This window comes from Macaca thibetana, chromosome 4 (genome assembly GCF_024542745.1).
Source record: "Macaca thibetana thibetana isolate TM-01 chromosome 4, ASM2454274v1, whole genome shotgun sequence".
In the NCBI taxonomy this organism is placed as follows: domain Eukaryota; kingdom Metazoa; phylum Chordata; class Mammalia; order Primates; family Cercopithecidae; genus Macaca; species Macaca thibetana.
In genome coordinates, this window is record NC_065581.1 from 36,861,484 (window position 1) to 36,876,371 (window position 14,888).

Genomic DNA, 14,888 nt, shown 5'->3' on the forward strand with positions numbered 1-14,888 from the left:
CGGACTTGTGCGTTGTAGTATGTTTAGCAGCATCCTTGTCTCCTACTTGCTATATACTAATAGCGGTTCCCAGTTGTGACAACCAAAAACATCTAGACATTGCCACATACCTCTTGAGGGGTAGAGAGGGCAAAATCACCTTTAGTTGAGAATCACTTGTATAACCCTATATATTTGGATTGGTTGGTCCTGAGTAAAAACTAGATGGGATAATATGAACCTTCCACCTGCAAAAAGATAGAAATGCTATACTTTTTGCATTATAAATTGGGCCTCTCTAAACATGATTTTTTTTTTTTTTTTTTTTTTTTTTTTTTTTTTTTTTGAGTCGGAGTCTCGCTCTGTCGCCCAGGCTGGAGTGCAGTGGCGCGATCTCGGTTCACTGCAAGCTCTACCTCCCGGGTTCACGCCATTCTCCCGCCTCAGCCTCTGAGTAGCTGGGACTACAGGCGCCCGCCACCACGCCCGGCTAGTTTTTTTTGTATTTTTAGTAGAGACAGGGTTTCACCATGTTAGCCAGGATGGTCTCGATCTCCTGACCTCGTGATCCACCCGCCTCGGCCTCCCAAAGTGCTGGGATTACAGGCTTGAGCCACCGCGCCCGGCCTCTAAACATGATTTTTATTATTTCTAGGAGAATAGCAGCATTTCTAATGGTCCAGGTCCTAGTTATAACCCGATAAGCTTAATGGATGGGAGAACTTGCACAAGCATGTTTGAAGAGGCCAGGTGTATCACTGGCACGTTTGAGAAACAACTGATTAGTGAGGGAGACCCAGTTTTCATGAACAATTGTGTTTTGTCATTGTCATGGCCCCAGCTTTGGGTGTTTTGAATTTTTTCTGGAAAGGAAATTAGCATGAAGTCCCAGTTGGTAGGTAGGCAGCATTTTCCGTAGTGTCTCTTCTGGTATTCTGTGTCCTTCGTCTCCTGTCTTTCAGTATTTAGCATTTTCAAACTCCTAGAAATGAAATGCTGTTTAGAAGTCCACAAAGAGAGCTAGTCCATTGTGAATTACACAAAGAAGTAGTCCATTGTGTATTAATTTTCTGTACGTTTTTGAAGGCTCTTGCATCTGGGAAGGCTTGCTTAGTTTTAAAAATATTAGGTAATAACAGACTGAAATTTTGAAGATCTTATGGATCCACGGTAGCAGGAACTCAGGAAGATCAGCCTTCTTTGATTTAGAATGTCATTTAGGCACATTATATATTCTGATACCTTAGAAGATACAATGCATTTTCCTGAATTATCATTGCTACTGCTTTAATTACTTTAAGGCTGTGAGGCGGTAACTAACTTTAGTGTCATGATGTATACATCTTAACATTTAATGTGCTCTTTTATTTTTTTTTAACACCCCCTTAAAGTACTCTGGTATTCAGATTTTTCCTTGTGTTTCTCTAATTCTCCTATTTCATCCATTGGTCAGTTTTTCCTGCCTCTTTTCTTTCTGCTCCATGATCCATTCTTAAATTTTCTTTTCTCTTTGCATATGCTTTTTGAATTCATTATCTCATAGTCTCAACAATGGTCTTGTTCATATACTATACTTCCAAATTTGTACTTTCAAACATATTCTCAAGAATGTCTGACCCTTTGGATTCTCAATCTATTGAGATGTAATGTTTCATGCTTTCCCTTGATTACTTTCCTACACACTTGTTGAAGATACCAAAGATGTAGCACTAACTTCTCTTGGAATGGGATTGATGTTACAAACTTGAATGGTTCATTCAGTTTAGATATGTGAAGCGGATATCATCATTAGCCTGATGATTGACAGTAGTTTTAAAAATTCCAGTCAGGAATGAACCAGAAGTTACCTGAAGTTTTCAATAACTCTAGGTATTAATGCAACGTATTTTGAAAGTTTGAAATATATGGATGTAAATATTGATGCTTACATGTTAGATTTACTGTGGTGAAGGAAATTTGCCAGTCGTCCATCAGACAGTGTTAAATGCCCACCAGTGTGTAAAAGAAATAGACCTAAAATATTAATAAATTGTGTATATATGTATGAAGGTATTGATGTGTACAGAGAAGTGGAGACATTGTGAGTTATAGTGGTCAGTATGGTTTCATGGAGGAGGAAGGATTTGAAGATTATTTAAAAAGATGGATATTTGGACAGAAGAAAAGCAAACATTTTCAGACAAGAGAAAACATAAACCAAGAGAATGGATATGAAAAGGACTGTCCTGACAGGAGGAACATCTCAGGTAGGGTGAACCCAGTTGTGGTTCTCATTCTTGTTGTGCTTCAGACTCACTTGTGGAACTTTTAAACATACCCCCAGAAATTAATAATGAGGTCTGGAGTGGACTTAGGCAGTTGCTTTTCTAAAAAGTCTACAAATGGTTCTTTAGGTAGTAGAGAGCTGTTGGAGTTTCTTGAGTTGTGAACTGTTGAGTAAAATTGTTTTAAATTGGTCTTGCTGGAGTGTAAAGAATGGATTAGAGGAAACAATTGTATTGCTTTGTAAAAGTCTGGTAAATGTATTTACGTGTCCCTCTGTTCATTTTGACTCCTCAGCTAGATTTCTTAGTTCCTTGAGATCATAAACAATCAACTTTTAAAGGTACAATGAAGAAATATCTTTTTTTTTTTTTTTTTTTTTTTTGCTGGGTTGGGGGACAGGGTTTTGCTCTGTCACCTAGGCTGAAGTGCAGTTATACAATCAATGGCTCACTGAAGCCTTGAACTCCTGAGTTCAAGCGATCTTCCTACTTCAGCCACCCAAAGTAGCTGAGACAACAGGTGTGTGCCGCCATGCCCGCCTAATGTTTTTTTCTTTTTTTTTTAGACACGAGGTCTCACTGCCTCATGAAGTTGCCCAGGCTGGTCTTGAACTCCTGAGCTGAAGCTGTCTTCCTGCCTCAGACTTCCAAAGTGCTAGGATTACAGGTGTGAGCCACTGCACCTAGCAAGAAATACCTTATCATTCTATTTTCATTTGGAACTTGCAGGCTCATGCCTGTAATCCCAGCACTTTGGGAGGCTGAGGCAGGCGAATCATGAGGTCAGGAGATTGAGACCATCCTGGCTAACATGGTGAAACCCTGTCTCCACTAAAAATACAAAAAAATCAGTCGGGTGTGGTGGCGGGCGCCTGTAGTCCCAGCTGCTGGGGAGGCTGAGGCAGGAGAATGGCATGAACCGGGGAGTCGGAACTTGCAATGAGCCGAGATCGTGCCACTGCACTCCAGCCTGGGTGACAGAGCAAGACTCTGTCTCAAAAAAAAAAAAAAAGAAAGAAAGGACCTCATGATATATGCTAACCTCACCTGTACAGACTTTCTTATTTTCCCGTAATCTCTTACCATTTTGTCAGGTTTTATATATGCAATTCCAGTCTGCTTTAAATCCATTGTGAATAAAGGAAGGTATGCATCAATAAATTTAGAAGTTAAACAATTTTATTAGGATATATGAAGAATCTAGTAACCCAGATTTTCTATGTGTGTGTGACACAAGGGGAGGCAAGTATGAATGTGTAACAAAACATTGAAGTTTATTTAATGATTATCCTTGTATGTTATGTACTGGATTCACAGCAGTAGATGAGTGACAATGACATCCTAATATTGTAATAACTGCTTCTAATTTTTATGTTTCTTTCAGCTATTTTTTACTATACCAATGATTTTATAAGATGTGAATTAATTTGATAACTTTGGAAGGCTTCATGTAAATTCACAATTGGGGAAAAAACTTGTTAAACAGTATGTCCTGAATTTTAGTTTGGAGAACCTGTTTATCATAAAGATAATTTCATTTTATAATGCTGTTCATGAAAACAAGGTTTTACTTGTAGCTCTACTTTTACAAATGTGATTGAGAGGAGTATTCCAGCTTTGCCATGGACCAAGCTCCTTGCCAAACCCACTATAAAAGTTATCACATTTAGTTCTAACAAATACCCTACAGATGAAATATAAACATAATTCTCATTTCATGAAAAAATTTAATTAACATCCTCAAGATTATATAGCTATTAAGTGACAGAACTGGAATTAAAATCCAGATAGTCTAATTCCAAAGTCTCGGCTCTTATTTAATCACTCTGTTGGAGTATTATAAACATGTAATAATAAATTGTGATTGTTGGGGTCTGTAGGGTACTGATTAATTCTAGCCTGCCTTTTGCTGAATAGATTCAGGAGTCAAATAGAGATAAAAATATTTACTTTATTAGTAAAGCTGGCATGCAGAGTGGCTTGGACAGGCAACTTAAGTGGGCTTCTTTCTTCCCTAGTTAATTGAACTTGCACACTTAATCAGTCAGATCAGCTAGAAAACTACTGCTGTTCCTTGCTCCCCAGCAGACTTACCAGCGGAGGAGAGAAGAAAGTGCTCAACTTGCAGGTGGCAGGCAAACTCTGAGGTGGGAAGTTGAAGAAGCTGGGTCCCGCAGGGGCAATGGCCATTTTTCCAGTCTCACCAGAGCTAGTTTAGAGAACTGGGTTTAGAGATGAGTATACATTTACTTGCTACTTTTGAGAGAGAAGAAGTTACTAATTTATGGGTCTGTAGGAGCAGTGGGAGTGGGAAAGAAGAGAACAACCACCCTCCTTTATGTGGGATAAGGAAGGAGTCAGTGAGGGCGTTGTAACAGAGTAATTGCTTCTTAGAGGTCCCTGACAGGTTCCTGAGCAGGTGACTATTTAAACCAATACTTGAAGGGTAAGGATTTAGCTATGGAGTGGGATGGGTGCGGAGGAGAAGAAAGTCCTAGGAACCAGGAGCAGCCTGTCTGAATAGTTAAAAGAACTGAAAGGAGCTAGCAGAACACAGTGGCCGAGAGAGAGGGAAAGAGTAGCACAGGAGCAGGTAGAATAATCAGTGGTGGCCAGATCACCTGGGCCTTGTAGGCCATCATGAGAAATTTGTGTTTTACTCTGTATGCCAAGGAGATTTCTTGAACGGTTTGAAGGAGGGGAGCGGTGTGATCTAATTTGTACTTTAATTGCTATTTTTTATTTTTCGTTTTGAGACAGTCTCACTGTATCTTCCAGGCTAGAGTGCAGTGGTGCCATCATGGCACACAGCAGCTTCAACCCTCCTGGGCTCAAGCAGTCCTCCTGCCTCAGCCTCCCAAGTAGCTGGGCATGGTGGCCCATGCCTAATTTTTTTTTTTGAGATGGAGTTTTGCTCTTGTTGCCCAGGCTGGAGTGCAATGGCGTGATCTCAGCTCACTGCAACCTCCGCCTCCCTGGTTCAAGCAATTCTTCTGCCTCAGCCTCCTGAGTAGCTGGGATTGCAGGCTCCTGCCACCACACCCAGCTAATTTTTTTTAATGTGTATTTTTAGTAGAGACGGGATTTCACCATGCTGGCCAGGCTGGTCTCAAACTCGTAACCATGGCCTCCCAAAGTGCTGGGATTACAGGCGTGAGCCACTGCGTCTGGCTGCCTGACTGATTTTTAATTTATTTATAATTATTTTTTTGAGACAGAGTCTCACTTTGTTGCTCAGGCTTGAGTGCAGTGATACAATCTCAGCTCAGTGCAACCTCCACCTCCTGGGTTCAAGTGATCCTCCCACCTCAGCCTCCCAAGTAGCTGGGGTTACAAGTGTGTGCCACCACGCCCCACTAAATTTTGTATTTTTTTAGTAGAAACGGGTTTCACCATATTGGCCAAACTGGTCTCAAACTCCTGACCTCAAGTGATCCACCCGCCTTGGCCTCCCAGAGTGCTGGGATTACAGGCGTGAGCCACCACACCCAAACAATTTTTTATTTTTTGTAGATACAGGGTCTTGCTGTGTTGCTCAGGCTGATCTCAAACTTCTGGGCTCAAACAGTCCTCCTACCCTGGCCTCCCAAAGTGCTAGGTTTATAGGCTTGAGCCATTGTGCCTGGCATCATTTGTATTTTTAAAAGACTGTATTGGCTGCATTTGGAGAGCATATTAGAAGGACCGGCAGGCTGGTGACGTGGACTAATATGATAGTGGTGAAATGAACAGCAGTTGACTTTGAGATGTATTTTGGAGGTGAAAACCATGAGACTTGCCAATAGATTTGAATGGGGACTGAGGAAAGGGAGAAATCAAGGATGACAATCAAATGTCTAGCTCGAGCAACTGGATGAACAATCCATTTATTGGATAACAGAGACATGGAGAAGAATAGTTCTGGGTGTTTTGTACTTGCTGCGTTTCAGGTGCTTATGTGCCTTTCTCATGGAGACGTCAGGACACAGAGAAGAGATTTCAGTGAGAGACATAAATTTGGGAGTTTTCAATATATAGATGGCATTTAATTTAAAGTTGTGGACATAGATGAGATTATCTAGAAAGAGAATATGGGAGAGAGAACAGGGCCCAGTACCATGTCCTGAAGAACTCCAACATAGAGAGTTTGAGTAGAAGTAGCACATGCAGTGGAGACAGAGATGGAGCTGCCACAGGGGTCATAGAAAACCAATAGAAGTGTTGATAAAGACTCCAGGATGGACAGTATTTAGAGAAAGTGGTGACTATGTCAATTACTAATCTTAGAAAAGTGGATTTGGTAGCAGAGATCATTAATGACCTTGAGAAGAGCAGTTTCAGTGGAATGGATTGAGGGAAGAATGGAATTGAAATGAGTCAGTTGTGTAGATGTGTGCTTCTCACATCTTAAGAGGTATATTAATCACCTGGAAATCTTGTCAAAATGTAGATTCTATTTTAGGGCCCAAGATGTCCTGTCCTTTCCTTTTCCTCTTCATTTTCCTTTTCCTTTCTCCTTTCTCCTTTCCTGTTGTCTGCAGAGATCCTGCATTTTCTAATGAGCTCCCAGATAATGCCAGTGCTACTGGTCCATGGAGCAATGGAGCACACTTTGAGTAGCAAAGGTATAGATTAGTGGTTCTCAAACTGTAATATGTATCAGACTAATGTGGAGGGCTTGATAAAATACAGATTATTAGACCTAGTTCAAAGTTTCTCATTCCGTAACTCTGGGGTGGTACCTGAGAATTTTCATTTCCTATAAATTCCCAGGTGAAACTGATGCTGCTGATCTGGGAACCTCTGGTGTAGGTGATTTTTTTGGAGAATTTTAACTGTGATGGAGAACTGTCAAGGGAAGTCTTTTGTTTGTTGGTTGAAGGTGGCAAACAAGTAGAGTGCCTTTCTGCTGATGAGAATGGTCCAGTAGATAGGGAGACACTGATGATGCAAGGGAGAAGAGGAAGGAAGAAGGGAAATCCTTGAGAAGATGAGGAGGGTGGCTCCAAAGCATATATTGTGGTCTTGAATTTTGATAAGAAAGGGTATATTCTTAGTTATAGCAACAGGGAAGGTGGAGACGATGGGTTTATAGATTTGGGGATAAGCAAATGGAGCTCCCCTCTTGATGGTTTCTGTTTTCTCAGTGAAGGTAAGGGCAACTCTTGAGGGAAGAGGGTGAGTTGGAGATTTGAGAGAGATCATGTCAAATGATCATTTTCGAGTAGGAAAATGAACTTACTAGAAGAAAATGGCTTTATTGAGAGCCTCTTTGAGATTAAGGTCAGAAACTAAGAATGAAAATCTGATTCTACGGTCTTTTTTGTTCAACCTCAGTTAGTTCTTTGGATTCAGTCATGGGAGAATTAAGTGGTTGAGATTACCCAAGGTTAAATTTTATCCAGGTGAGTACATCAGAGAGAGAGAGAGAGAGAGAAGTACAAGGAAGTGATTATAATCATGGAACAGGAAGGGAAATGAAGACAGAAGAGGGCTGAAGGATAGAAACAAACAATGACGAGGTTAACAAATTGTTGTATTCAGGGTGCAAGTAAACTAGAAGTAACTAGGTGTGTGATGAAAAGCAAATGCTGCTGGCATTCAAAATTTTGTAGGTTGGGCAGTTTTTGGTAGGAATAAAGGTCTAGAGTGTGACTGTGAAGACGGCTGGGTGTGGTGGAGTTTCCTAGAGAGATCAGGAAACAGGATGTTGGGTGTGCCGTTCACCTGGATGTTGAAGTTGCCAAGAGTGATGACAGAAGTTGGGAGTGTAGAGAGATCTTCTGGATAGACACTAACTTTTCAATGAATGATGGAAAATGTCAGGTTAGTGGATACCAGCAGCAGAGAGGGATAGGTTTATCAGGGTTGTGAGCAGGAGGTATTTTACAGAACAAATGGAAAGTAATGGTCCTGAAGTGATAATGGCTGCCAAGGAAGACTCCTACCCACCTGCTATCCAGGAGGTATCTGGGCTATTAGAGAATGCTTTCTAATGGCAGGGCTATAAGAGAAGCAGTGTCTTCTAGAAATGGCCTAGTTTCACAGAGATGGAGGGAAGGTTCAGAAAAGAGGTTGCAGATTTATAGGAGTTTATCACAAATTGGGATTTGAAGATTGAGGGCATGGCATAAAAGTTTGGGAGTGAAAGGAAGGGAACTGGAGTAGGTACAGAGTTGTAAAAGCAAGTTTGGCAGGCAGAGAGTTTGGTGATAATAGATGACCAGAAAGTCTTAGATACATATTAGAGACCGAGACAAACTGGAGGATGAGGCATAATGGAACTGGCCCAGACAATTTCTGTTATTACTATTATATATTTTTTTGAGACAGAGTTTCACTCTTGTTGCCAGGCTGGAGTGCAATGGCGCAATCTCAGCTCACTGCAACCTCTGCCTCTTGGGATCAAGCGATTCTCCTGCCTCAGCCTCCCGAGTAGCTGGGATTACAGGCACCCGCCACTGCGCCCGGTTAATTTTGTATTTTTGGTAGAAACGGAATTTCACCATGTTGGTCAGACTGGTCTCGAACTCCTGACCTTGTGATCCACCCGCCTCGGCCTCCCAAGGTGCTGGGATTACAGGCGTGAGCCACCATGCCTGGTGATGATTTCTAAAAATAATTAAAATACACATCTCATTTTTGCTGTAGATGTCCTCCATGATCTAGCCACTGCCTGCATCTCTTATATCATCCCTTCCCACTCTCCCCTTGCACCCTGTGCTCCACCCACACAGCCCTTCCGTCTTTCTGTCACTCACTCCAGCATGCCATAGTTTTCCTACCTCTGTTTCTTTTTTCATTTGTTTGCACTTGCTCTTCTGAGAGATAGCAGAGTCAAGTGGTCAGTAGCATAAGCTCTGGATCCAGACTCCCTGCTCTGCCACTTTTAAGCTTTGTGACCATGGTCAAGTTACTTAACCTCTCTGTGCTTCAGTTGCTTATTTGTAAGTTGGGGAATGATAATAGTGTTTTTTCATAGGAGATTCGGGGAATTACAAAAGCTGAATTGAGACAAATTAATGTAAAGGGCTTAGAATAATTTCTTGTATGTGTGGGTAAAGACTCAATAAACATTAATATTATTATTTCTTCTGCTTGAAGCTCTTTTTCTTATATATTTATATAGGGAATTTAATCATTACATTGTTTCCTTCTCAGGTCAGATGTGATTCCTTAGCCATCCTAGCTAAAGTGTCATAACTCCGCTGGCTCTCTGTCACTCTTTATCCCATTACCCTTTTATTTAGTCATAGTATTTTCATCACCATTTGAAATTATTTTATTATTCTGTTTTGCTCTTCCCCCATTCCCTGAAGGGCCAAGTACTTTGTAGGTGCTCCAGAAATGTTTGTGGCAATTTATTGTCCTGAAAACACGGTTTCCTGGGCCTTGACTCTAATCAGGCAGTGTATGTGGCAAGGTGACGACAGTGAGGCCTAGGCAGGGAAGACAGAATTCAACTCTGTTTATTAATCTGTTGGCTCATCTAGATCAGGCAGCTGCCAGTTTTTGTAAATTTTATTAGAACACAGCCACACCCATTTTTAAACTTATTTTCTGGCTGCTTTCCTCCTACAACCAGAGTTGAGTAGTTGTGACAGAGGTCTTAGGGTTTGCAAAGTTGAAAATATTACTATCTGGCCCTTCATAGAAAAAAATTTGCTGACTCCTGATTTAGATACATAGAAAAGACAAGGAGAAAACACCAAAAATAATAAGCTTTATTTGGATAGTGGGATAATAGGTCATTTTGCTTTTTATCTTTATGCTTTTTTTTTGTATTTTGTTATAGACCCTTTAATTTGGAAATAGCCGTATAAATACCCCAAAATGGTATTTAGAACACCTTTTTAATGGTTTTTTTCCCTTTTTTCTCCTTAGTGCCGCTTTTGACACAAAAACGGGGTTACGTGTGGCAGTGAAGAAGCTCTCCAGACCATTTCAGTCCATCATTCATGCCAAAAGAACCTACAGAGAACTGCGGTTACTTAAACATATGAAACATGAAAATGTAAGTTAATTCATTCAAGGAAGAATAAATTTTGATCTTGAATAGGCTGGGGAAAATGTTTTAATTACTGCAGATGGAAATGCATTGGAGTGCATCAAATGTTGGTCCCTGCTTCTTGTCCTGGGGTGTTAGTGGCCACTTGGTTATGTCAGGTCAAAGACTTGGAATGAAAGTGATGCATCTTCCTGGAGTTCTAGTTTTACTCAAAGGTTTTTAGAGGGGAAGGAACTCTTTAAAATTTTAAAGTAAAAGGATATATTATGAAATATAACACAAAATTCACAAGAATTGTTAAGAGAAAATATTAAAAGGTTGTGTATTCTTTGCCTGGTTTTCCTAAGGCTCTATTATGAGAATGTGGGAGTCTGTGGCTATCAAAACACAAAATAGCCACAGACTCCCATATTCTCATAATATAGCCTTAATATTTTTAAGTGGAAAAATCTGAGGAAGAGTGCCCTAGGCTCACTGAAGGTCCTATCAAAGAGGGCTATTATTTTATATATTTGTTAATAATTTTTCTTTTTTTCCAGATTCAGTTATTTTAATAAATATGTCGGAGGCATTGTTTAAGTTAATTATAACTTTTTATTTTTTACCAATTTGGTAATTCGAGGACATTGCCATTCTGCCAAGATGCTTACAAATTCTAATACGGTAAATAAGTGGATATAATTGGAGTATTAACTGAAAGTAAAAAGACAGTTGACTGAAGACATTTTACTGAACTTCAAAATCAAGTTGTGAATTTCTGTGACTGCTGTATGAAGGGTACTGTGGAGTTTGTAGCATCGTGGAAGCATTGGCCATAGAGATTTCAAAGTCCTTTGGCTGTACTGCTTGTTTTTTGTGCAGAAGAAAATTCAAAATCTGTGAATTTATTATTTGACTATTTAGACTGTTTTAGTAATTTAACTTCTTCATAGCGAGAAAAAAGTCACAGATAAGTGATTCTTCATTAGCATACACTTGTTTCATTAGTGCAAATTTCTTCTAAATTGAGAACATTAAGACTTAAATTTGTAATTGGATTATGGATACCATTATAATCACAGCTGCTGCTTTTTATTTTCACATTTTATTTTGATTGTATAGTATCGAGGAAATCCTATTTCTACAGAAAACTTCTATTCCTGAATATAATTTTACATAAGTAGCTATGTGCAAACCTGAGTTTTAAGAATGTTCAGTGTGGAGCTGCAGCTTTCCTAATCAGTGACATGTTTACAAGAAGTTGAGATATGCGGAAAAAGCTGGCAGCAGAAACTTTATTCCTAGGTCTGCATAAAATCAAGGTGGCCTGGCAGCTTTAAGGGATGTGTTTGCATTTGATTTTTAACACACTTGAGTGTGTATGCTGTTTTTCATTACACATTATTATATGTGACAGAGATAGTGTCACAGCTTTGCAAGTATAAAGGATATTTTGAAAATGAAATGCAAGCCAAGCATTTATGGAACCCCAGAGCACCTTTGGGAGCCCCTAGGATCTTATTGATGTGGCTACACTAATTTAAGAACATCTAGTTTAAGAGATTATCAGTGCTACACTTGATTGTTCTGCTTTTCTTCCTAAATATGTTAAGCCAGTGTTTAGGGATCATAGTATTAGAAAAATAGGATTTTAATTTCCATGTATTGTTTTATAAGTGTCTTGCTTACTAGCGGTAGATGGTCACCTAGATATCAGTGATTTGTTACTTAAACAAAATAAGATACATGGCTGAATGTCTCATAGTTCTCTATTCCGTTGGCAAATGTTTGAAGCCAAAAGACTTGACTCAATGTAGAAAAATTCCTGCATTTTAGCCTATTTTAAAAACATTTGTTAGGTGCTTACAATGTAAAAGTAATTTTACCCAATAAAGAACCAAAACTTCCAGTAAGTTTAATTGAGGGTTTTCAGAGAAATTTGTCTCGTTTACCTTCCTCTTCTTTTTAAAAAAATTACTGTTTTGGGTCACCATCCAATTTTTATAGCTGCCAAACCTCCTACAGGCAGCAGCAACAGAAGCTTAAAACTTGTGACCATTTTAAGTGTTGGTAACAATACAATTTTCAGGTGCCAGAGGGCACATGTGATCTTTTACACAAAAATGCCTCTGACCCACAGTCGGTAGTTCATCTTGAGTTGTCTCTTCTGTTAGTGATCATGAATAATAAATAAAACATTTATTAGGTGAGTGACTGAAGCTAGGGGATGTCCTCTGTGACTGTGAGAGTTTCTCTCTGAACAAAGTTAGTTGGACCATTCCTGATTGAACTTCTGACCTTGATCTCATTAACACCTGCTCTAAGGAAAGATTAAAGGGAGGCAGCCTGCCAGCTGCATCCTTTTGCTGTCTGGGCAGACACTACAGAAATGGCCCACATACGGGTCTAGAGATCTGTACATTTTAGAATTTAAAAATGATCAAAGAAATTCTTTTGTAAATTTTATTTGGGAACCTTAGATTTAACCTTACCATTGTAGACCAAGAGATTGTTTTGATGTGCTGTTGTTAAATATGCTAAATATGGTCTTTGGATACTGAGTTTTAAAGTATTTTTTTTGGATGTGTGCTAATTTGATAAAAAATATGACTTATATTTGCCAGGCTTTGGACCATGATGGGATAATCATTAGAGATATTTGCTGCTTATTTGTATTATAAATGTCTTTTCTAAAACTTTTATTCCTGGATTACTTTGAGGTGACTGAAGTCATGTAACAGCAGAAGGAGTTAAGGAAATAGACTAAAATATGACTTGATTTAGAAGGGAATTTCCATTTAAGAAATGAGTGCAGTGGCTCATGCCTGTAATCCTGGCACTTCGGGAGGCCAAGGTGGGTGGATTGCTTGAACCCAGAAGTTTGAGACTAGCCTGGGCCACATGGCAAAACCCAGTCTCTATTATTATATTAAAAAAAAAAAAGAAATGAGAAATGAATAGATTCCTAAAATATTTTCCAGATCTATTTTAATGCTGAGAATTTTTTGTTTTACAGTATTTTCCTTATGATTAATATTTCATAAATATGATTAATGGAGGGAGGGGTATTTTGTGAAAACCCATCAAAAATTTAAGTACTTTGATTTAACATGAGTAGTTTTAATCTCAAAATTGTTATTTTTGGTGTCCTTATGTTAAATACATTAAATGTTATAAATATTGCCCTTTTTAGGAAATTAAAATTTGCTAGGGTATTTACTAGTTGGCTTTTCTCTATTTTTTTTCGGGTTACTTTGTTTTTCTTCTTGCAGTCATGCTTTTTAATCATTTGAATAGTTGAGCTTTATGTCTTAAATTCTGTTAATGGAAGTAGCTGCTTTAGATAGTTTGCTTAGGTATATTGTATTTTGTAATTCTCTATTCAGCTGTATGGGCTGTGGTCACCACTTATTCTGATGATCCACAGTGGGTCAGTCCTTTGTCCTAGCCACCTTCAGATACGTTATCTGCTCAGTCTTGCTGTCAGGACTGTGAAAATAAGCAATGATGTCCTCATGTTTTTCATACGAGGAAAATGGAACTCAAGAGAAGATACCAAATGTATTTGCCAATTATTATTTACATAATGGCCATTCATTTTAGCTCCTGTTGAATGCCAGGCTCCGTTCCAAGTGCCAAGGTTATTGGAATGAAGAAATTATAAGCTCTTGGATCTAAGAAATCACAGACTGATACTGGGGTTCAAACTTATAGCTGTTTGGTTCCAAAATGTCTGTTATGTTTTCAGTTTGAAATTGGAGTTTTTATTTGAAAATAGTTTTGACTTTTTTTTTGTCTTTGAGGTAACTCTTGCATGTGTAAATCGGATCTCTAATGATTTAATTTCCATAGGAGGGTGATTTTCACAATCACAATGGAAACAATGTAAAACAATGTAAATAGTTGTAAACTTTTCTATTATATTGAGGAGATGGGCATCTCAAATAACAAGAATCTTTGATTAGAAAATATTGGAACAGGTGAATAAAGTTAGCTTCTGGACCTCAGTTACCTTAAGTAGAAGTGGGTGTAAGGGAGAATGATTAAAAGTCCAGAGGTCTTAAGCCAGGAGTGTACCAAACTCAAGGGAAACAATTACAGTTTAGATGGAAAAGGTAAAAGAAAATGGATTTGACTTAAATTTAAAGCACTATTATGAATGAGGTCACAGGTACTGTATTGGGAGGGGGGGCATGTAAGTTGGCCTTACCTCTATGGAGGACAATTTGACAATATTAAGATTCTTAAATATATTGATGTCCTTTGATTCTGTAATTCTGTTTCTTGAAATTTATTTCCTGGAAGAAAATATGAGATGTGCAAAATACATATATTTTTCTTGCAGTATTCCTTAAATGTCTAAAGATAAGAAATTGGTTAAGTTATGGTATACACAAATGATAGATATGCTGTATACAAATGTTTAAATATTAAGTAAAAAGGCAGGATATAAAACTGTGCATGGTATAACCCCAATTTAATTTATGTACATCAGAAAATCAAAGGAAATATATCTCAAAATGTTAATGATGGTTATAATGGGTGGTACAATTATGGGTAATTTTGATTTTCTTGTATACTGTTGTCTGGGTAGGGATCTGAAAGTGACTCTATTTCCTTTGGAACAATTTTCAAGGACTTGAAACCTATTCTTAAATTCCAAGTATGTGTCCCACCAC

General features: G+C 38.6%; 1 protein-coding gene across 4 annotated transcripts in view; it reads left to right on the forward strand.

Moving 5' to 3' along the window:
* Positions 1-14,888, forward strand: part of MAPK14 (mitogen-activated protein kinase 14) — an 83,309-nt gene that overhangs the window by 14,254 nt on the left and 54,167 nt on the right. For all 4 annotated transcript variants that reach the window (XM_050787780.1, XM_050787781.1, XM_050787783.1 and 1 more), the window contains exon 2: positions 10,107-10,236. In XM_050787780.1, the coding sequence (XP_050643737.1) occupies positions 10,107-10,236 (130 nt within the window). The remainder of the gene's footprint in view (positions 1-10,106; positions 10,237-14,888) is intronic.